We start from the raw sequence: 22,467 nt of genomic DNA on the forward strand, positions 1-22,467 counted from the left end.
GCCGTGGCGAGCATAATTTAGCGGCTTGGGAGATGTTGATTTCTGTGTACTATTGTTGAGTTTGTTGCAAAAAAAAAATTGCCCCAATTGTGTGCACTAAATGTTTGAAGATATTGTGTAATTGTTAAGCATTGTTTTACGAACCGACGCCGTGCGCCCGCTTGCATGGACTACGATACTTTGACGCTGAATGTGCCCGTGCCCGTGGCTAGAGCTGGAGGAACAGGAACCGAAACCGAAAGCGTATCGAGCGCTGTCAGTGTGAACACAACTAGTTCGGAGCCGGACGCCAACATGTGTGGTGGCCAGGAGCTGCTGGAGGTCAAGTCAAAAGATAAGGCGCGTCGTTACTGGACGCCGCGCGAGGAGGATCGTCTCTACGACATATGGGGACGCGATAATTGGCGATTAACGCGCAACGGCAAGAACACCGTCTACTTTGCGAAGTGGTCGGACGAGCTGCGCGAGCGCTTCAACATCGACGTGAAGGCGGAGGAGATTCAGATGAAGGTCAACCAAACCCGCGCCAAGTTTCGGTGAGTGAAAAAATCGAACGCCATTATAATTGACATTAAACCGGCTTATACACTTTTCATATTTTGCTTTGACACTTGGCAGGAGTGTGCGAAAGGCTATGAAGAACGACCCTACTGGGAGTGTCAGCGATGCGAAACGTTGGAAGAAATACAACATTATTGATAGAATACTCAGAAATATGCACAGGCCTAAAGATGCGGACCCGGTGCCACCAGAGGCGCTGCTCAATAACCGTGACATGTCGCCGGAGCGCATGGACACGCCCACAGAGCAGGGCGGCGCCGACAATGTCAACGAGCAGGGTATTAATTTATCGCTGGAGGCGTCAAATAACTTTTATAATAATAGCAACAGCAACAACAGTGGCAATGCCAACAACAATGGTGGCTACAATACCGAACTCTTCACCGATCAGTATGACGAGGTGAAGCAGGAGTATGATGAGGTGAAACAGGAATACGAGGAGGAATTTCGCTCAATGCCATTTCAGGAACAACTGCAACAATATTCGCCTGCAGAGCCGGCACAGCTGCTCGAATTGCAGACGCCAAAGCAACAGCAACAACAGCAGCAACAGCAGCAGCAGCAACAACAATTTCATTCAAACTATGGACAAGGCGTTGTAGCGTACGCAGCTCCTACTCAACAGCCACATCAACAGCAGCACTATGGCAGCAACAATGTCGCGCATCAGCCCATTACGGCCGTGGCGTACATCAACAGCAGCAACAACAGCATTAGTGTGGCAACCAACAGCAATGGCATGCAACCGCCTCTGCCTATTGGCAACAACGCAGCCGCGCCGACATCTACTCCCACAGCAGCGTCCACAGCAGCAGCCACAGCATCATCCACGCCAGCACCTACACCCACAGCCACTCCCACACCAACGCCACGCAAACGTGGACGTCCTTATGGCTCCCAAACAGGGGCCAGTGCTGATTCGCTCGAAGCCATGTACATGGAGGAGGTGAAGCGAAAAAATCAACTGATTGCCGAACAAACGCAAATCTCGAAGCAACGGCTCGAGCTCGAGGAGCGCAAAGTGGAGCTAATGAGTGCGTTTTTCCCCAAATGCTTGGAGCTGCAGACGCAGATATTATCGCACATGCGGACGCTCCAACAGTTCCAGCAGCAGCACCAGTCCCAGTAACTAAATTGTCTCATCAATTTATCCCTTTGAATTTACGAGTGGCAAGCGTTTTCAACAATAGCAACAACATGAAAACTAATCTAATTTTATAATTCTTAACTTATTGTGTTGTGTTGCAGCGCCGGCATCAAAAACAACTATAAAATGTACGAATTATAGCACACACTCTCACACATACACACACCTACAATACAAACCTAACAATACGGTTCATAAATGTAAGCCTACACTTAGCTCTAACTATAAATATAATATATATATATATATATAAATAATTGTACAAGCGTTATCGAAGTTCACCCAAACTGAACACAGCATAGTATTGTGACAAGCTGCTTTTCGAAAAAAACAAAAACATTATGTATTCTGACTCCTTAGTGGTAGATCATTCGCAATTATATTAAATATACATTTATATCATCATGTTCGAAGCATGTGACTTCGAAAACTTAAGGTCGTTATATCTGCCCATTAAACTGATCAAGTGAATTTCTTTTCTGTGTGTGTGTTTGTGTGTGTTTGCTCCTTTTCATGGGGGGTTCTTAGTCTAAGCGAGAGTGTTGTATTTTTTTTTTAAATAAATGTCTTTTGTTCATGTGTAATTCCTCGAGCTTGTAAGGACTTGTTCGTATTCCATTTTCACATGTTGTGACTTCTGATTGTATTGAAATATTGTTAAGATTTTGAATTGAGGAGATAAATTCTATACGTGAGAGCTATTTTTACAAAAGAGACTTGTTCTGATACGCTTGCAAAAATATATGCAAGTATAGTATATATATGTGATGCGTAATCTCTATACGAACTGAGATAACAACCAATGCTCGAGATTTTGTAGTACACATGAATTCGACTCTTTTAAATACTTCATAATCGATTGGAGGTTGTCTTTAGTAGAGTTGGTAAGGACGGGATGGCTTTCAAATTCGAATATGAGGGAATTGGGTAAGTTTAGGGTGTCCAGTAGCTGGGCATTAAAATAGTGTAGTAATGCTCATTTTTTATTTATTTTATAGACAGTGATGTAGTGTTTTCTTCATGGTTGTTTATGTCACACATATTTCACTTCGGGTCGGGAATTACAGACAATTTGAGTAGTTATATGAATAGCTATCAGAAGATATTTCTTTTTCTATGTACATATCTATATCTATCTATATACATATGTACTTGTAATATAGATTTTCTCCAATCCAGTTTTAATGTTTTTCAACTGTTAACTGCATTTTTTATTATTAGTTAAAATTATTTGATCTGTAATAGAAAAATGTATACAGTTTTTAATGCCATTTATTGTATTGGGCTTTATTTATATATAAATATCATTTCTAAATGAAAATAGTGGCTAACAATTCGAACAACTATATTTCAACTTCTGCAGTATGATCCGAAAAAAGCATAGCTTAATGGGGGAAATTTTGGTAATGAGAACAGCTAGAATTTCCATAAAACTGTTACATGATTAGGATTTTCTTATAGAGAATATCTGTTCTCACATATTACTTAAAGAAATTGAAAATTTCTTGATCTTTTTAGCTGATTCGAACTTTAGATGAAGTCCAGATTTAAACTTCTTTTGATGAAATGATTCTGACAAAGTAATTATGGCATTCACTGTAATGTGGAACACAAATAAATAACAAACAAATGGAGCGATAAGAAGGTCTTATCTACGATTATTTCTGTATTGTACATTAGACATGTCTATTAAGACAAAGCGATAGGAAACTTACAATAAAGATGGTGCCCTATATGCGTTGGGGATAGCGTTTATGGAGTATTCCATTTGGCTTGATAACGCCCTATTTTTGAAGACAAGGTCAGTTTCTGCGAATTGGTTCATAGCCGAGACATTATCTTTGTTTGCTGTGGGCATTATTGAAGGTTACCTTTCGGAATTGCATTTAATTAAAAATGATAAGGTTCGGGTATAAATAGAACCCTTTTTATATGGTCCCAGTAAGTTTCCGTTAGTCAGTCATCCCAGCAACATGTTAATCAAAACCGAGGACGCAATTAGCATTCGCACCATGACCGTGGAGGATTACAAGCGGGTTAAAATCTTTCTGCGGGATCATTTCTTCACAACTGAACCGCTCACCTCGACCAGCGAAGAGGACGAGTCGCTGTGTGAGGAACAGGATACGGACGAGTATCATCTGGCACTCATCCGTCAGGGCACCTCATTGGTAGCCGTCGACTCGACGGATCAAATTCTGGGTCTGGTACTGGCTGGAGGCCAGGTGCCCAGTGATCTGGAGAAGAATCGGAGGGCGGTTGAGAAAATGCAGTCGCACATCAAATGCCGCATCGACACGTTTCTGTCCAAGGTCGAGAGGGATGCCAATATTTATGAGCGCTACGGCCTGGTCAAGGCACTCTACCTGCACATCATCAATGTGGCTCCTTCAGCTCGCGGTAGGGGCCTCGGAGCTCAGCTCACGACCAGTCTAATGGCTATGGGTCGTGACAGGGGCTTCCCCCTAATGCTGGCCTACTGTACAAGCTACTATTCGGCCCGGCAACTGGAGGCGCTAGGAATGGAGTGCGCTTACGCAAAATCCTATGCAGAGTACAAGGACGAACAGGATAATGTGATTTTTAAACCGCCAGCACCTCATACCCATTTGAAAGTAATGGCCATCAGGTTGTAGTCGGAGAAAACTCTGAAAAAAACTCTCATGAAACTCTACGAACAATTTAGCTTATAAAATATTTTAATGTAATTAGGTTTTTAAAACAACTCAACTTTTGAGTGAGGAAAATTTGATAATTGATACGTTTCTCGAAGAAAATTGTCAATATAGCATAATAGAATATGTTTTTAGATCGATTTTAAATAAAGCTATATGAACAGGTTATATTTTATTATTTATATAATTCGGTAATATATTTATCAACGTACCAGACTTCTATTGTTCGCACGTTTTTAGCTTCATGTCGATTCTCGTTTCTTAACACATCATAGGCTTATTGGCTTTTAATGTATTATTGAATTTTTTCAACATTAATATATGTTCTTATTGGCCTACGAATATCAGAAACCAGTAGTGCCTATAAGAACTCAACAAATTCTGACAACTTTTTTCAATCGAAAATAAATACTTTTTAAAGAAGAGTATTGTGTGTCGAATATACATATTTGCTAAGTAATAATCAGTCCAGTAATTTAATGATAATAGTAATTAATTAATAATAATTTTGACGCCCATTAAACATACAGATATTTATAATGGCGCGGAATGAATTAATACACATAATTAATTGGCATGAATACGGTATTTATATTAAAGGTGTTCGGTCGCAGAAAAATGTTGTGTTTTTAATTAAATTGTATATTATATCATATTGAAGGTAAAATGTGTTATTCATAAACTTATTTCATTGGTGGGCAACAAAACTTTGTGATTCCTAAAACGCGACAAATTGTTTCGATCTGTTTTAAATTATGTTTAGCCATTGACAGTGATAGTTTATTCCCCTTTATTATATAAAATAGAAAAGTTAAAGAGGCACAAAACTCTTGGTTGCGCAAAAAGTTATGTTCATTAACTTTATGAACTTATTATAGCAACCGATTGATCCTTTTTATACACTGTGGTTGTTTTTATCTTTTCAATGTCTGCCTGTAAAAAAGGCAAAAAATAAAAAAGATTTAGCCTGCCAGCCTTACCTTTAACCTGAGACGGTTTCTTATTTCTTTTGGAGTTTTTTTACTCAGACAAAATAATATAAAATAATTAGTTGCATTTACATTTATTTTCTAGGCTTTCTTATATTTTAAGTTGAAATTATAATGTATTTTTATTCTATATATTATAATTCTATATTTATTGGAATTTGTATCAACATTTCAAATGTGTTGATTTAATAAATAACAAGAAAAAAGAAAAAGACTTCCAGACCAACAACGAATCACCTCCATGCTTGACCGATTTGTTGGTAAACCGGACGTGGAAGTGCTTGCCTTTGGAATGAAATATTAGTTTTTGTTCTATATAGTATATGCATAAACAAATACTCGTATATGAATTAACAAATATTGTTAAATAGAAACACACAGCATTTACAAAGCAGTCTATTCTGCGCTTTGATGTTTGATTGTGGCGTCAAGTACGGAGTATTGGCACGATAGTACTATTGAATAGATTATATATTCGCTGAAAAGGGAAGGGCTCAGTAGGAGTAAAGTAAAAGACAATAGTCGCGGACCGCCGTGCGTCTGTTCGCTTTAGAGTTTTATTGGAGACTGACACTTTTGCTATACATATTCTTTATGCTTACATTCGTATGCAACAGTGACAGATAACTTGTAGATAACATAAGATTATTATCTGCTTATATTAACATGCGTGCATTGGTACTTATGTTTGTATTGATTTTCAACACCCTTCCTCAATGCAAACATGTTTTACAAAAATTTTCAAATCAAATTTAACAGCTTTGTAAAATGAACATGCTTCGCTTTAGGGAGATTTTTCGTTAAAATATCAGCTATCATTTCATTGGTTGATGTATACTGTAAAACAATTTGTTCTTCGTTTACAACCTGTCTTGCAAAATGATATCTAATATCAATATGCTTTGTTCTTTCATGGTGTACAGGATTCTTAGCTAATTGTTGAGCACTTAAATTATCGCCATGAAGAATAGTTGGAGTACTCGAGTCACCGCAGCCAATCTCCACTATAAGACGCCGTAGGTATATGGCCTCCTTACACGCAGTTGAAAGAGCCATATACTCCGCCTCCGTGCTGCTAAGTGCCACGCTGCGTTGCTTTTCAGATCGCCAGGATATGGGTCCTCCAGCCAAGTAGTATACATAGCCAGTATACGACTTGCGATCGATGCGGTCGCCACCCCAGTCTGCATCCACATAGCCGGTAAGGGGTTGTCCACACTCTTTGTAGTGCAACTTCAGGTCCACAGTTGACGCCAGGTATCGAAGCACATGTTTTACACCCACTAGGTGCTCTGCATGCGGATCTTGATTCCGTTGAGCTAACTTGGCAACGGAATGCAATATGTCTGGCCTTGTTGTAAGCGCCAGCCACATTAACTCGCCAATTGAAGACTGGTAGGATGCAATGTCAACCTTTTGACAATGCTCGCTGGTACATATCACTTGGAAACCAGCATCCAGTGGGGTCGCTGTAGGTCTACAGGTCTCGCATCCATGTTCACGCAATATGTCTTTGATGTATTGCGAATTGCTTAGCGAAATTTCGCCAAGCTCACCGTCGCGCTGCACTTCCATGCCAAGGAACAAATGCAGCTCTCCCTTGTCAACACATTCAAACGATGTTGTAATGGCTGACTTGATGTTGGCCAAGTCCTCTTTTGATCGGCATGCTATAATTATATCATCAACATAAACAAGGATTAATGATAAGTCACCTCTTCCGTTCCTTTTGTAAAGACACGGTTCATTTTCACATGCTACAAAATCTATGCCTTGTAGTACACAATCGAGCTTGGAGTTCCACTCGCGCCCCGACTGCTTCAATCCATATATTGCCTTTTTAAGCAATAAAGCCTTACTTGGATTATTGGGATCTGTGTATCCCTGTGGCTGCTTCATATAAACAGTTTCATGCAGGTCGCTATTCAAATAGGCGGTACACACATCTATCTGGTGAAGGTACAGCTTCAATTCCGCTGCTAACGCCAAAATAAACCGCACGGTTTCCAATCTGCAAACGGGTGAGAACGTCTCTACATAGTTCACGCCATACTTCTGGGAGCACCCTTTAGCAACGAGTCGTGCCTTGAAACGTTCGACTTTTCCATCAGAGTCACGTTTCAGGCTGTATACCCACTTGCAACCAACTGCTCGCTGATCTTTTGGTAAATCAGCCATCTGCCAGGTTTCGTTTGATTGTAGTGCCTGATATTCCTTTTGCATCGCCTCTTGCCAGAATACTGCATGTGTGCTACCAACGGCCTGATCATAGGATGTCGGAACCATTACGTCACTAGCAACCAATGCTCCAAGCACATTGTATTGCTTTCTTGGACGACCAGGTTTACCATTTCGAACAATTTTAGGCCGGCCTGGCCCAATCTTCACAGTATCCTCGTCAGAGTCTTCTTTTTCGACTGCACTCTCATATGCGTTGGAGCTGCTGTCGTCAGAACTGTGCTCACTGTCATCGTCGTCGATGCTTCTGTCACCATCCGTGTGAGTGACATGCTCTTGAACCTCGCATGCAGGAAAATCTACCGTAACGGTATCTTCATTGGTATGACCACCACAACGCTCATCAAATAGAATGTCTCGTTTTTCGACAATCGTCCTCGTCTCTGGGTCGTATAACCGATAGCCTTTGGCTGCTACCGAATACCCAACCATACGGTACTCATGCCCTTTGGGTTTGAATTTGCCTTTACGGGGACCCTTTGCAAGTGCAACTGCAATGGAACCAAAAACTTTTAGATGGCTAACACAGGGTTTCTTACCTGTCCACGCTTCCATTGGAGTCAGGTTGTTCAGTGCACTGGTAGGTGATCTGTTTCTTATGTATACTGCTGTGTTGACTGCTTCGGCCCACAAAGACTCGCCTAGGCCCGACTGCACCAATAAGCATCTGGACATCTCCGTTAATGTCCGGTTTGCTCTTTCCGCCACGCCGTTCTGCTGCGGAGTATAAGCCACGGTCAATTGCCTTGCAATACCATGGTGTTTCAGGAAACCGTTGAATGTTGTGTTGACAAACTCGCCTCCATTGTCGGTTCGAATACATTTGAGCTTTTTATCTGTTTGCCGTTCAACCAAGTTTTTAAATTCGACGAACTTACTGAACACTTCATCTTTCTTCCGCAAAAAATAAACAAATATACGCCTGGACTTGTCATCGATGAAGGTCAGAAAGTATTTGGATCCAGCAAGTGACTTCGTGTCGAATGGGCCGCATACATCAGCATGAACCAGTTCCAACAGCTCTTCGGCACGGTTAGTGCTTACCTTTGGGAATGGCTGTACATGTATTTTGCTTAGCATACACGTTTTGCAATTCAAGTTGTCTGGGAAAACAACCTTTCCAATACCACGCACTAGCTCTTTGCTGATCACTTCCTTCAGACTGGTAAAATTTAAATGGCCATAACGCTTATGCCACAATGTACCATCTGATTCAGTTGCGGAATAACACCTATTTTGTTTGCCTTGAAACATATAAAGGTTCCCAACTTTATTCGCTTTCAGTATACACTCGCCGTTTTGTATAACTTTAGCAAAATGTGGCCCAAAATGTATAACATTGTTCTTTTGCACTGACCGGCTGACGGACATAAAGTTGCCATTCATTTTCGGTACATACAGTACATCTGACAACACCAAGGTACAAAGTTCTGTCTGTAACTTCACCTCTCCTCTGCCTTCGGCCTTCAGGAAACCAGCGTCAGCTAAACCGATCATTTCAGTGTGCGCAATAAATTTTGAAAATAACGTCTTATCGCAACACATATGGCTTGTTGCTCCGCTGTCCAGACACCACATGTTGTTCTCTATCTTTCCAACGTCCAACGCATTTAACAAGCTGCTCTGCTTTTCCATCTCTTTCTTTGTCGATTGCTTTTTCCCTTCACCGCGAATTTTCTCACGCTTGCACTGTGCCTTGTAGTGCCCTTTTTCGCCGCAGTTGTAGCAAACGACGATTTTTGAATTCCTTTTTGAATTCGCTTTGGAATGCGCGACGATCTGCTGCGTAGCTATAAATGCTCTTGCATTCTCGCTCTCTCCATCTGCATTGCCTCTGCGCTCTCCCTCTTCCATCAGCTTGATACATAACACATCAAATGACGGTAAATTGTCACGCGTCTCAATGGCGACGACAAAATTTTCGTATGGTTCGGGCAAGCTTGACAACAACACGATTGTTTTTAACTCATCATTTAATTCGATGCCAACTGTACACAAACCATCCAGAATTTCGTTAAATTCGTGTATGTAACTTGAAATGCTTTGGCCTTGAAACATGCGTTTGCCTAGCAATTTCTTGTACAGCGACACTTTCCGTACAGGTCCACTCGGCTGATGAACGTCCTTTAACTTTTTCCATGCCTCGTACGAAGTGTTGCAATTTTTAATGAAGCCCAATTGTGAAGCTTTTACACTTAGCGTTATAATTGCTAATGCCTTTTCATCTTTTGGCCTTGAACTCTCAGTATTACTAGGTTCAGCACCTGATGCCACACTCCACAATTCCGCGTGCACTAAGACAGATCGCATCTGTATGCTCCATGAGTCATAGTTATGCTCTTCCAATTTGTCTATTTGATATAGCGCACTCATTTTTTAAATGTTATATTTCTTGAGTCACCAAACGATTACTATTTCACAATACTTTGAACTTCTCCTATGAGCCTATATGCCCTGGGCCCATAACCTATTGAATAGATTATATATTCGCTGAAAAGGGAAGGGCTCAGTAGGAGTAAAGTAAAAGACAATAGTCGCGGACCGCCGTGCGTCTGTTCGCTTTAGAGTTTTATTGGAGACTGACACTTTTGCTATACATATTCTTTATGCTTACATTCGTATGCAACAGTGACAGATAACTTGTAGATAACATAAGATTATTATCTGCTTATATTAACATGCGTGCATTGGTACTTATGTTTGTATTGATTTTCAACAAGTACTATATCGGCGGCACTTTAAACAGATCGGCATAGTTGTTATTTGGAAATATCGGAGAGGAGCTTTCAAAAGCTAGCCAACGAATTCCCCACACTCGCTTGCCTCGCGATCTCACGTGCCATTGTTTTTGTATTTTGCTTTTGTTTTTCTCAGCTGAGAGAGTTGCGAACGGCGGCGAATTGTGGAAGTGAATTCATTTTTAATTTCCAGTTGCTTTGCTGACTTGTCGCGCGAAGGTGCGTCTCCAATATAGTAGTCGGCCAGATCGTAGCCGGGCGTGACGACGACGGACTTGCAATTCGTTTTAATTGCAAACTTTCGTTTTTGTTTGTTATTCATTTGTCGGCTTGTTTGTGGCTGTGATTGTTGTTGCCAATTGTTAAGAAGCGTGTGGGAGTGTTAAATTGTTTGTGTCACCTCGCATTATGTGCGCCAAGTTGCATTTAATATTGTTGTTGTTGTTGCCGCTGTTCGTTGGCCTTTCGCAGGCTGGCGTCTTCGTCCGACAAAGGGAGCGCCAGCAGAAACAAGCGGGGCGAGCGGATGGAGAGAAAACGCCTTGGGAGCTGCGAGAGGCGATATACGGCGCGTCGGGCCAGATCGGATTCAATGGCACTTGGATATCAGGTAAGGGACCTGCCACCATAAAACGTGAAAAGTTCTGGCTTTTATCAGTTCCGGACAAACTCCCGTCGTGCGACTATTATCGTAATGCGAAGGTTTAAGAATGTGGCTTCCATGAAACTAATTCAATTTAATTTTAGGTTTAAATTAACTTTTTGCCAAACAAGAATATATTGTAAATAAACAAAGGCCAGTGTTTTTTTTAAGCCGAACTTCTAACAGAAAGTCTTGATGCAAGTTCGAAGTTAAATGAATGCTAATTTCATTAATTTGCAATGTAGACTTTTTTCACAAAGGAATGAGTTTGGGAATAAAAAGCTCTTACCATATACAAGTATATGCCGTTTAATCTTTAAAGTTCTTAATACAAGTATATTATATTATACGAAAGGTTAACATCTATAAGGCAATCCAGAAAAGCTTCTAAATACACAAAAAAAATATAAATATTTCATTTAATTTGATCCTATAACATAAATATATACATTTTATATTTAAATTATGTACGTTAAAGAAATCTTTCCATTCAAAGCAGCCACAAAATAGCTCAAATGTTAACAGCATTTTTCTATAATTTCTTAGGAAAATTTCTTTTCAGCTAACACTTTGGTAGACTTAATAAGCCACTTCTTCTGTAGCTACCTTCAAATCAAAAGCTGTTAGGAATAAAAAGCGAATCACGCTTTAACTTCTCGAAGTTCAGAAGCAGTTTTAAGCCACATGTGATTCACAGAACTACTTAAAAACTATTTTAAATAGCTTTCTAGTATACAAATCAGCTCCAAAATATTTCCAAGTATAGTAAATCATTTCTGAATCGATGTTGAGCAAGCATGGAATAATTCTTGAGACAGTTTTGAACCGGTTTCGTATACATATATGTATAATACCATAAGTTATTGTTCAGATTTAAAACTGAATTAATTGTAAACACTTTAACAAATTCTATGGAAAAGGAAACAAGAAACAGCAACAACAAATAATAAGCATTATCTAAGAAAACTTTGGCTTTTCTTGTATTCTTTCTTAGACTATACAAACAAAGTTTGAAGTTAAGCCGACGACGTTGGAGCTCGTTTTCCCCCATTTAGAGTTCAAATTTTACAAACGGCTCTGCAAAACTGTGTCTACAATTTAGCTTCCTAGCTCCTACAATCAGTCTGTTATATATATATGCTAAATGTAGACCTCAACTTTGATATTTTTTCATTCATTAATAGTTTTTGTACTCTGTACCCGAAAGGTAAAAGGGTTCTATTATTATTGCAGAGAAAAGCTTTTTCAACAACGTAACATTCTCTTATATCTATATATATTATACTTAATCAGCATAACGAGACAAATCGATCTTTACATGTCCGTCCGTCTGACCAGGTTCTTCTTCTTTATGCATATCACTACTACGAGTAGGAGCTCATCTTGTATCAACATCTTATCGGGCCAACGATCTGGTATCAGAGGAAGAACCGGGCAGGCAGGTATATGTAGTTCAGGGTAATTATTGGTGATCGAAAGACGGTTTTGCAATCGGTAAACTATCAAATTTAGAGACGTTTTGTTAAGCTAATTGAAGTAAAAATGATGCTACTACTTGTATAACACCGTGGTGTATAATTGTTTGGGTCCTTTAAGGATTTCTCGACTGCAACTTTCAAAATTCTCAATATTTGTGTTTCTGATCGAATTGAAATGGAAGAACACCAAAAAATATGCTTTTGCCACATTCCGGGCCGCCTTTTTAAAAAAAAACCCCAGCGATAACATATTAGTTCGCACTTTTTATTTTGCTTGTTTAATGATGTTGGGAATTTTTTTTATAGATTTGTAATCTCTGTTATAATTTCTATTCTCTTTTCTGACCAGGTGGTTTTTGCTTCTGAAAATATTTGAATAAAGCCTTCTCTCCACTTGTTTATATGTTACATTTTGCTGTTAAAAAGCGAAAAACTGATTGCTTTTCTTGTTTACATGCCGTACTAGCAACTTCCCTTCTCCCTTCTTTCACGAATATTGTGAATCAATATATAGCCAATTGAAACAAATGATGATTAATTAGGTAGTGTAATTATATGGAGCTTTGTGCGATCTTCATTGACACTGCATATGAGAATGTTATCATTAAAGAAACACAAATTAATTGACGTTGTCGCTCAAGATCAACAAGTCAGGCGAAAGTTCCACAAAGCTCAGCGGGCGATTGATTTATTCCCATGAATTGTTCAAGCACTTGGGTGTTATCTCACCTCTCTATCATAGAATACAAACCGAATTGGCGTTGCTACAAGCACATAAATAACCGCTTGAAATCTTATCTACATAAATTATTGAAACTAGCTAATAGTGCTGTCGACTCTTATCGCTGTTCGAAAACTAATTTGCTTCAGCCAGAGCGTGTGCTGATCATAAACGCTATTGTTGCTATATGGAGGGATAGATGCAAGTCATAGGTAGCCTAAATAATTGTTAAAGAACTTCTGCAAAATTGAGAAATTAGAAATGAGCAAATTAAAAAATAAATGCTAGCTTGTAAATTCAATTAGTTATCATTATTTATAACTAATAAAGTAAAGTATTTTATGGCAGCTAACAAAACCCAACTAAACATTCAGTTTTTTTACATTTTTTTTTTAAATATGCCAGCATTTCAATTTTTTCCTGTTGTTAGTATTATTGTATTGTGGTTGATATATAGATTTTTAATGAAATTTTACAAAAATCTGGCCCTCAATTAAGCCATAAAAAATTAATCCCAAAGGGATCTGCTTAGTGGAAAGAATATCGTTTACTAGAAAATAAATAGCTCTTGGATGGAAGTAACATTAGATTCAGAAAAAATTCAACAAATTTGCGTGCAAATTATGTAGCAAATAAATTATTAGATTTAATTTATGAGTATCTGCTATCTATACAGCGATCAATCTGTTCTAAGTTAAAGAGTAACAAACAATAGTATTGAACTAATCTTTATCTTAGCATGACAAATATCAAATATGTATCTCTTTCCACCTTTATAGCCGTTACAAACATTTAACTAAAATAAATCGATCGGTTCTTTATAAAAAACTTGTAAAACGTTACAAATTTGCTTGCAAATTGTTTGCATGTCTGACCATACCTTTCGACTTTCATTTTTTTATTGTCCCCTATTTGTTGTTTTCGTGATTCCACATTAATATTTTTGGCACTTTTTATGTTTTCAAATTGAAAGCTCCACAACAACTACAAAACACATTTCGCTGATTGGTCTGGCAAGAGGCCAATCGCCAATTAATTTTGAAATGCCAAGACTTACAAAATTCAATTGCTGGTTGGGCTCTTGATGGGCCTAGAAAATGGTTGAGTTTGTAGTGCATGTGATGTGTGTCTACAATTGCCAATATTTAACAGCTTCAGTATTGACTAAATGAGTGGAAGGAAGCAAAATAGCACGGACTTGTAAATTAAATAAATAATACATAGAAATATGTTCTCTTTCAAAACAATTCAAAGCCATTCCTACCATTTGATTTAGGGAGTTTATAAATAGTTTTGTTTTAATGTCTTTTTTTTACCAGACAAACTTCATTTTCCAAAATATATGTTGAATTAATTCTTACTAACTATAGTATTAATATATAATAACAATTGTTACTTAAATGTTAAAAGGTTGCAAGCCTGTTTCTTATTTAAAGTATACGGCTGATTTTGTAAAATATTTGTTGTGCCCTAATTTCAAAAGCGTATTTAATCGTTTACATATATATGGACGTTAATTTAATAGTTTGGCGACTCAAGCAGCTGTTATTGAAAATAAAATGCATCATTTATTTACCATTTGAACCGTAGATAATGAATTCTATTATACGGCAACCGATAAATCCATTCACAAGTACAATGCGGCCAGCAAGACGGATAGCATTTTCGTTGGAGCCGGCTTTCTGGTGAGTACCCGTAAGAGTCCGATTACGGAGATTACTTAATCTGATATATTTTCGTTTAACCACGCAGAATAAATATACGGGTGCCACATTCACACTCTCCCCGGATAATACGAAAATACTTGTGCGCTACAATTTGACACTAGGGTTCCGTCATTCGTATATAGCCCAGTACGATATTTACGACATCGCCAAAGATACGGCCATTAATGTGCATAATGGCGAGAAGTTGCAGTATTGTGGTTGGGCTCCGAACCAGGGACGCTTGGCCTATGTGTACGAGAACAATGTTTACGTACACTTTGAGGAGAATCAGGAGGTTGCCATCACGAACGATGGCGTTACGGGCGTTGTGTATAATGGTGTGCCCGATTGGGTGTACGAGGAGGAGGTTCTGGGCAGTGGCAGCGCCTTGTGGTGGTCCCCTGATGGCTCGAAGCTGGCAGTTGGCTTTTTCAATGACACCAATGTGGAGACCTTTAAGTATTTCCTCTACGGCGATACCGATGATGATTTCCAACAATATCCCACAGAGTTAGATCTCAAGTATCCCAAAACGGGCACACCCAATCCCGTCGTGAGTTTGAAAGTGTTCGACTTCGACAACGAACAGAACATTACCTCGATTCAACTGAGCGCACCTGTGAGCATTGTGAGTCTGGATCACATACTCCAGAATGTTGTCTGGTCGAATAATACGTATATGCTCATCACCTGGTTGAATAGACGCCAAAATCTGGGAAGTTTGCAGAGCTGCAGCTACCAGGGTGTTTGCAGCGAAGTCAAGCGATTGGAGGAGCCCGATGGCTGGATCGGCATTAGCACGCCAAAGTGCCTGAGCAATGGTCTGAACTGCATCTTCGCCAATTGGATAGACAACTGGTTTCAGGTGTGGAACTTGGATCTGCAAACTGGTCAAAACATTTGGCAGTCACGCGGCAACTTTACAGTCATCAATGTCTACGGCTATGATGAGGCCAATCAGAAACTGTAAGTACCGATAATTGGTGGCCAGATTTCAAAGATTTCTTAGAAAAGATAAAAAGCTTATCAATGCAAATGATAAAAACAGTGAAGTCTTAGAGAGTATAGATGCTTAGATAGAGGTGAACTGTTCGAATAATCTCGTCATTATCCAGCTGGGAAACCATCGATAAGTGCTAGATGACAAAATGATAGAAAAAATGATCATATAAGCGAGTAGACGATCGAAAGGAAAGGGCATTGTGCAGAAAATGTATCTACTTTGCGTTATTTGCATTCCTCAATTTGGGTTTGAAAACCAGTAGAGCGCTATAACTTTGTGATCCATTGATCCAACAAATAAACGCAAACAAAAAATATATCTGACCCTTACTCGCACCTAGACGAATGTGCATACCAAGTTAGCTGACTCAGTTGTTGGTAACTCCCAAGATATTTGCGTTCATACAGACAGACGAACGAGCAGACGTTTGAACAGGCGCTTAGATAATCGGCTATGTCTAGTTTGAAACGACGCAAAATAACCTCATGATACAGCGATGATATAAAACGATTCCTTAGTTGTAAGAAATCCTCTTATATAATAAATAATTATGCTTTTCCTTTCAGGTTCTATCAAGCGACGCAACCTGGTGATCCATCGGTCAGACACGTTTACAGCAACGATGACTGTCTCAGCTGTAAACTCATTGATGCTGATGGCGCGGCCTGTCGTATGGCCTCGGCTAGTTTCAGCAAAGACTACTCCTACTACACCATTCTCTGCAGTGGTCCCAATCCCACGTATTCCCGCATTTATAGTGCTTCTACTCAGGCGTTGGTGAGCGACTGGGAACCCAACACAGCCTATCGCGTGAAGCTGGAGGCAAAACTGCGGCCCAGCTATCGTTTCCTGAACGTCACTCTGGCCGATGGTAGCATCGGTTATGCCAAACTTGCTCTGCCACCCAATTTCGATGAGTCCAAGAAATATCCACTACTTGTACTCGTGTATGGTGGACCGAATTCGGTGCGCGTGGACAATAGCTTTTTGGTGGGCTTCGAAGCTTTTATGACGACCACGCGTGAGGTCATCTATGCATATATTGATGGACGTGGAACTGGCCAGAAGGGCAAAAAGTTGCTCTTCACTGTGAACAATGATCTGGGCGATCACGAGGTGGAGGATCAAATCTTTGTCACCGAATGGATGCAGAACAATCTCACGTTTATCGATCCTAACCGCACCGCCATTTGGGGCTGGAGTTATGGCGGATATATGACCGCTAAAACCATAGAACAAGATGATAAGCACGTCTTCCAGTGTGGTGTTTCTGTGGCGCCCGTTACATCATGGTTGTTTTATGGTATGTGTTTTGTGACGTCACTTTATGTAAATAAATATACAATTTGTGGGAATTTTGAAAAGCATTTAAAAGTAGGGTCCATTACTTAGGGGAAATATATTAAACAAACTTGATCTACCCGGCTATATTCTGTCAAAGAGTTTAGACTCTCTAGCTCTGTCAGGCCTTAAAAGCAAAGCGTTCATACAGACAAACAAACAGAAGAATCTGCAATATTGAAAACACAGCTCTTCTTTTCAATATAAGTATGTTCAACTCGACTTATTTTTAATGCCCATTACATTAGCAGTAATATCTAAAGTTAAAACAACCATTTTCTTCAATCACATCAATATTTTCTTTGATAACAGATACCATCTATACGGAGCGCTATATGGGTCTGCCCACCGTGGATGATAATCTGAAGAACTATAACATTAGCAGCGTGTTTAATCGCCTGCAAAACTTTAGGACACACGACTATCTGCTCATTCATGGATCTGGCGACGATAATGTCCACTATCAGAACTCGTTGGTCTTTTCGAAGCTACTCCAGCATGCGGACATACAATTCGAGGAACAGGTACTAGTTTTGAAAAAGATGGTGAGCAACTGAGCAATAATTCCAATGTTATTTTTAGACCTATACCGATGAGAATCACAGTATTGGCAACGCAGCTCCTCATCTGTACCTAACCATTGATGATTTCTTGAATAGGTGCCTAAAAATAAATGTCAACTCCTGAAGGACGTAATTCTGTCAATTAAAGACTTTTTCATAGTTTTCGTTTATCAAAAAGACTAAATATTATGTTTTTCTTGTAAATAAATGCGTATTTTCTTTTACATTTTACATTTATTTTGGAAAAAATTGGGCTAACTTATAAGTCAACAATTTCCTGAAAAAAGTCCATACATTTCTGTGAAGAAATAAATAATTCAAAAGGAGGTTAATAAATTAAAATATTAATAATAAATTATATAGTTAATTGTTTTTTGGAAAATATGTGTGTCGTAAACGTATCGAGATTTCATTAGACTTGCGTATTTGGTTGCAATGTTGATTGAAAAAAAATGTATACTATTTTTAGCCAGTATTCGAAATATTTATTTAAAATTTTTTTAACTAGTTTGCAGCTAAATAGTACAATGGGTTCCAATTGCAAAATTGGACATAAAGTATTTATTTATTTATTAAATGTTTCCATGCGATGTGAAAGCGGCATAATCGACATCGAAAAAGTATTTTCAAATGCATACTTGTCAGGGAATCTGTACAAAAATTTGACCCGCTGAAGAATGGAAATGAGATTTTATGTTGGAATAACTCTATGTACATATTATGTTGATAACTCAGAGGCCATATTGCGTTAACAAAATCATCAAAATGGGTCACAAGCTCACAATGTAAGTCCTTTTAGAGAGTATACACTAGCAATGTGTTTTTACGGTCAATTTTCCATGCTGAATATCTTCATTTAACCACGTTAAGGTTCAGAAAAAACAGCTGCAATAAAAACTTCCAACCGTTTGCCAGCTTAGAAGAAAAGTCCATGTATGACAGAGCAGCCAATCGATTGAGTAAGCATAAAATGTCATGGCATTTGAAAAGCTAAAGCCACAAAAAGATGCACTTGACTAGCTGCACGGAGAGAGAGAGAGAGAGAGAGAGAAACAAGAAAACATAGAAAGAGTGCTAGTTCAGGGGTGACGAATAGAGCATACTCTTAAAAATAAGGGAAGGAATGAATATATAGGAAACATATTAAGTAGTAAATTATTTACGTATTTTAAATAAACAAATTAGAATAACCAAGCTATATTCCTCCTTAAGCTGTGTTTTTAACATTTAAATTGGAAGCACTTAAAAATATATTTAACAAATTCATGCTGCATAGTGCGAGTTGACTTCAAGGCTGGACCCAGATGCTCGCTGAAGAAGATAAAGGAATTGCTGACAGGCTCGGATCTGAAACAGGCTGGCCTCAGCGGTATTTAAAATGGTATTATGTAGGAAAGTGTTCATATCCTCTTTAGAATACTTTGAATTCAACCAGTAAGAGTCTTTCTTTAAAGCCTTAACAACTGTTTCTTGAAAGCTGCAATGCCTTCGATGCATGAGTAAGTATAATGCATAAGTATAATGTTCTTAAAAACCTTTTCTTCTCGGCAAACTGTTTCTATACACACAACTACTATATGTCCATAGTAAAGAGCTAATCTGCTTTGAGCTGTCAGTTAGCAATAAAAATACAAATATTACTTATCCGCAATGTATTCTAAAACTATATATTGTATAGGTAATCACATCTCGTGGCATTGTGAATAAAGTTTGGCAACTTGCAACGTGTTGTATATTTTTGTCTTTTCGAGGAAAACTAGCAGCTTCGTTAATGCACTTTATGCACAAATCCAAAAGCCATTTGTAACAAAGAAGGGATTTGGATGAAAGATAAAGCACTATATACTCGTACACACTTCTGTGTGCGGGAATTTTTGCAGCTCTTTTGATGTGCAACACGTTTCCAATATTGATGTCGCTGGGGATAAAGCTGCGTCTCACTTTGACAGATTGGCGGTTGCATCTCTATTTTTGTGATGGATTATAGACTAACAAAAGGGTAGAGATAGCGATTTGGGTTGTTCTTCTTCTGCTTTTTTTCCGCTGTCGTATTTTGAAGGCGATTAGATTTTAACGTTGGATAAGAGTTGCATTGTTTTTGATGTAAGCTTGAATTAGAAGCTTATTTTCATCAGGCAGTGTGTAAATAAATGGTTTTTGTTACGCAAATCATAGATAGAAATATATTAGACAATGGAATTTTGAAAAAATGTTTTTATTGTCCGTTTTATGAAGCATGCTATTAATTGATAGCTTATTGTTGGGAACTAAAGGAGAAAGGAAGTTATTTTAAATACTTTTTTCTCTGCCGTGCAATTTTCAAACTAGACTGATTACTTTAAAAATGGGGCTTACATTTTTCATAATTTTTGTAAATTTTATTTTAATATACAGGGTCCGCCATCTTTTATGTCGGTATGTGAACATTGAATATCTTTGAAAATAAAAAACCGATTTTCAAGTATGAGGTATTTTTATTTAATTTGGTTCTGTAAAATTTCTTCAACTGAGGTTTTCAACACTGGTCTACTGAAGTCAATCGGTTCACTAATGACAAAGTTATTCTATATTTACATACCGACATAAAAGATGGCGCACCCTGTGAAATAATATAAAGTTTTAAAAATCAACATTTTAAATTAAAAACTTATAAGAGAAAGCTTTGTCATATAGGTTTTTAATTTAAAATGTTTGCTCACAGATCTATGAACGCCTCTGAAAACAATTGGCTGTGATTCGAGGCATAGCTTGTTGATTGGCAAATAATAATAACTCCCTCATTGAGTCGTAGGATTAGACTTGTCTTTTTTAAGTTTTTTTTAGCTTATAAGGCTTTATCAAAACGTTGTTTAGTATCACCTCTGCCGACAGCTAGTGTTTGTCCACATAAAATAAAATGAAATAAAAAAAGACGTCACAATTTCCTGCCCTGGGCATTGGTTCAACTAAATACAACTTAATTTATAGCTTTACATGATTTTAATATCGGAGCATATATTCCTGCTACAACTTCGCAGAACCCCATGTGTGTGTGCCAGAAAATAAATAGGCATGGCCGGCTCGTATTAATCAGACACATAATGAACAATTTCGAACGGCGCCGCAAATTGCGACATGCAGCGAGCATTTACACGCATTGATTGTGGCATTCCAGCGAAGCGTCCGAAATGAAATTAAAGAACTATAAACAATTTAATAACCCTACATTTCTGTTCACTTGCAACCGCCAATCCAACAAAGCTCCAAAGTATGCAAGAGTTATAATAAAAGTGCAAACATACGAGTTCACAATGCACGTCGCCTGCAGATTCCCCTCCCTCTGCTCTCGCTACTCGCGTTTTTTGTTGTTGTTGTTGTAAATTATGGTTGCGGTGACAGCTGTGAGTTGTGGCAGATAATGTCACTGTGCTACAGTTGTTGTTGGTGTTATTGTTGCTGCTGTTGTTGTTGTTGCCAGCTGGGGCTCGCAGTGATTAACGTCAGCCCCAATGGCAACTCCCTGAATATTGTGCGAAAATTTGTGCAAAAGGAAGCCTGAAATTTCAACGGCACAGCTTTAACTCTGTTAAGAAGCAAGCACTGTGGACTGACCGACTGACCTGTGGCAATGATGGTGTTGTTGTTGCTGTTGTTGTTATTATTCCTGGTGTACCACGTTAATAATGCCACACGTATACACAACACTGCGCCCAGCGCACACTGTATAGAGCAGAGGAGCAGCGATGCATAACTGACAGGCTTCGAAACATACTCGTACTAGAGAGGATATTTGTGGCTGAGAGACTACCGGTCGTGAGTGACGAAAAGGGCTATTCTCCCTCGATATAAAGTGTATTTTTGGTTGAACTTTGAATATAAATGTGAATTATTTCTTTCTAGCATTGACTGCTCTAAAGAGTTAACGAATTCCGAAACGAATTTGAACTATTTAAATTGTTTACTATTTTATTTATTTTATTTTAATATTTTTATACTTTTGCGTCATGACAGAATAAAAATGCATGTATACAAGTATATAATAATTTTAATAATTGTCGTGCCTAGGACAGATCTTAAATAAAAATCAAAGCGAACAAAATTTGTTTATTATTCAACATCCACTGTAAAGTGACAAAATCGGACTATGAATGTAGTTAGCGTCTAAAAACTAACAATTTATAGAACTGTATTTAATTAAAAATAAATCTTTTTATTTGTCCTGTTTATATAAAATCTGTCCCCAAGGGAGCAATCAGTAATTATTATAATAATAGCTGCATAGTTTCAATGTTTATGTTTTAAAAAATGGAATTGAAAATAGTGTTTTTCTGCTTTTATCTATTTAGGAAGCTACTTGCCATAAGAATCTAGCTCCTCCCGAAGCATTTATGAGGCCTCGTTGGTGCATCTAGATGTAGCCAGGAGTGCAGTATGGACGAATTATTTAAATATCATCGGCATGTATATATCATATCATACTAGTGTTGGCCACCGCTTTGAAGGACTGAATTGGTTATATTTCTTCACATCGAACATAGAAGAATCTTAGTATGAAATCCACTACCTTTGTATTTCAATATATTTAACAAATACTCTTAAAACCCTTTGTTGTCACGCACCCTTCCCTAATACTCATTCGCACATAGCCCAGGCCCACAATCCTCATGTGTTACAGCATACAAAAA

General features: G+C 38.4%; 3 protein-coding genes across 3 annotated transcripts; all 3 read left to right on the forward strand.

The window, feature by feature from the left end:
• Positions 1-41: 41 nt before the first annotated feature.
• On the forward strand, positions 42-2,167 carry LOC115626355 (myb-like protein AA). The gene is made up of 2 exons (XM_030521706.1): positions 42-536; positions 619-2,167. The coding sequence occupies exons 1-2, from the start codon at positions 166-168 to the stop codon at positions 1,688-1,690; spliced, it is 1,443 nt and encodes a 480-aa protein (XP_030377566.1). The 5' UTR covers positions 42-165; the 3' UTR covers positions 1,691-2,167.
• A 1,494-nt stretch (positions 2,168-3,661) lies between these two features.
• On the forward strand, positions 3,662-4,551 carry LOC115626443. Its single transcript, XM_030521816.1, has one exon. It carries the CDS (start codon positions 3,682-3,684, stop codon positions 4,342-4,344), a length of 663 nt encoding a protein of 220 aa, XP_030377676.1. The 5' UTR covers positions 3,662-3,681; the 3' UTR covers positions 4,345-4,551.
• Positions 4,552-10,580: 6,029 nt separating this feature from the next.
• Positions 10,581-18,027, forward strand: LOC115626316 (venom dipeptidyl peptidase 4). The gene is made up of 6 exons (XM_030521652.1): positions 10,581-10,958; positions 14,781-14,875; positions 14,943-15,862; positions 16,466-17,202; positions 17,553-17,764; positions 17,823-18,027. The coding sequence occupies exons 1-6, from the start codon at positions 10,757-10,759 to the stop codon at positions 17,925-17,927; spliced, it is 2,271 nt and encodes a 756-aa protein (XP_030377512.1). The 5' UTR covers positions 10,581-10,756; the 3' UTR covers positions 17,928-18,027.
• Positions 18,028-22,467: the final 4,440 nt, after the last annotated feature.

The sequence above is a fragment of the Scaptodrosophila lebanonensis genome, unplaced genomic scaffold (genome assembly GCF_003285725.1).
Source record: "Scaptodrosophila lebanonensis strain 11010-0011.00,11010-0021.00 unplaced genomic scaffold, SlebRS2 tig00000085-arrow-pilon, whole genome shotgun sequence".
Lineage (NCBI taxonomy): Eukaryota > Metazoa > Arthropoda > Insecta > Diptera > Drosophilidae > Scaptodrosophila > Scaptodrosophila lebanonensis.

Coding starts and splice junctions, on each gene's coding strand:
- LOC115626443 (XM_030521816.1), top strand. CDS start 3,682: ATGTTAATCAAAACCGAGGACGCAATTAGCATTCGCACCATGACCGTG.
- LOC115626316 (XM_030521652.1), top strand. CDS start 10,757: ATGTGCGCCAAGTTGCATTTAATATTGTTGTTGTTGTTGCCGCTGTTC. Junction 10,959..14,780: donor CAATGGCACTTGGATATCAG/GTAAGGGACCTG, acceptor TTTGAACCGTAG/ATAATGAATTCTATTATACG. Junction 14,876..14,942: donor TCGTTGGAGCCGGCTTTCTG/GTGAGTACCCGT, acceptor TTAACCACGCAG/AATAAATATACGGGTGCCAC.
- LOC115626355 (XM_030521706.1), top strand. CDS start 166: ATGGACTACGATACTTTGACGCTGAATGTGCCCGTGCCCGTGGCTAGA. Junction 537..618: donor CAAACCCGCGCCAAGTTTCG/GTGAGTGAAAAA, acceptor GACACTTGGCAG/GAGTGTGCGAAAGGCTATGA.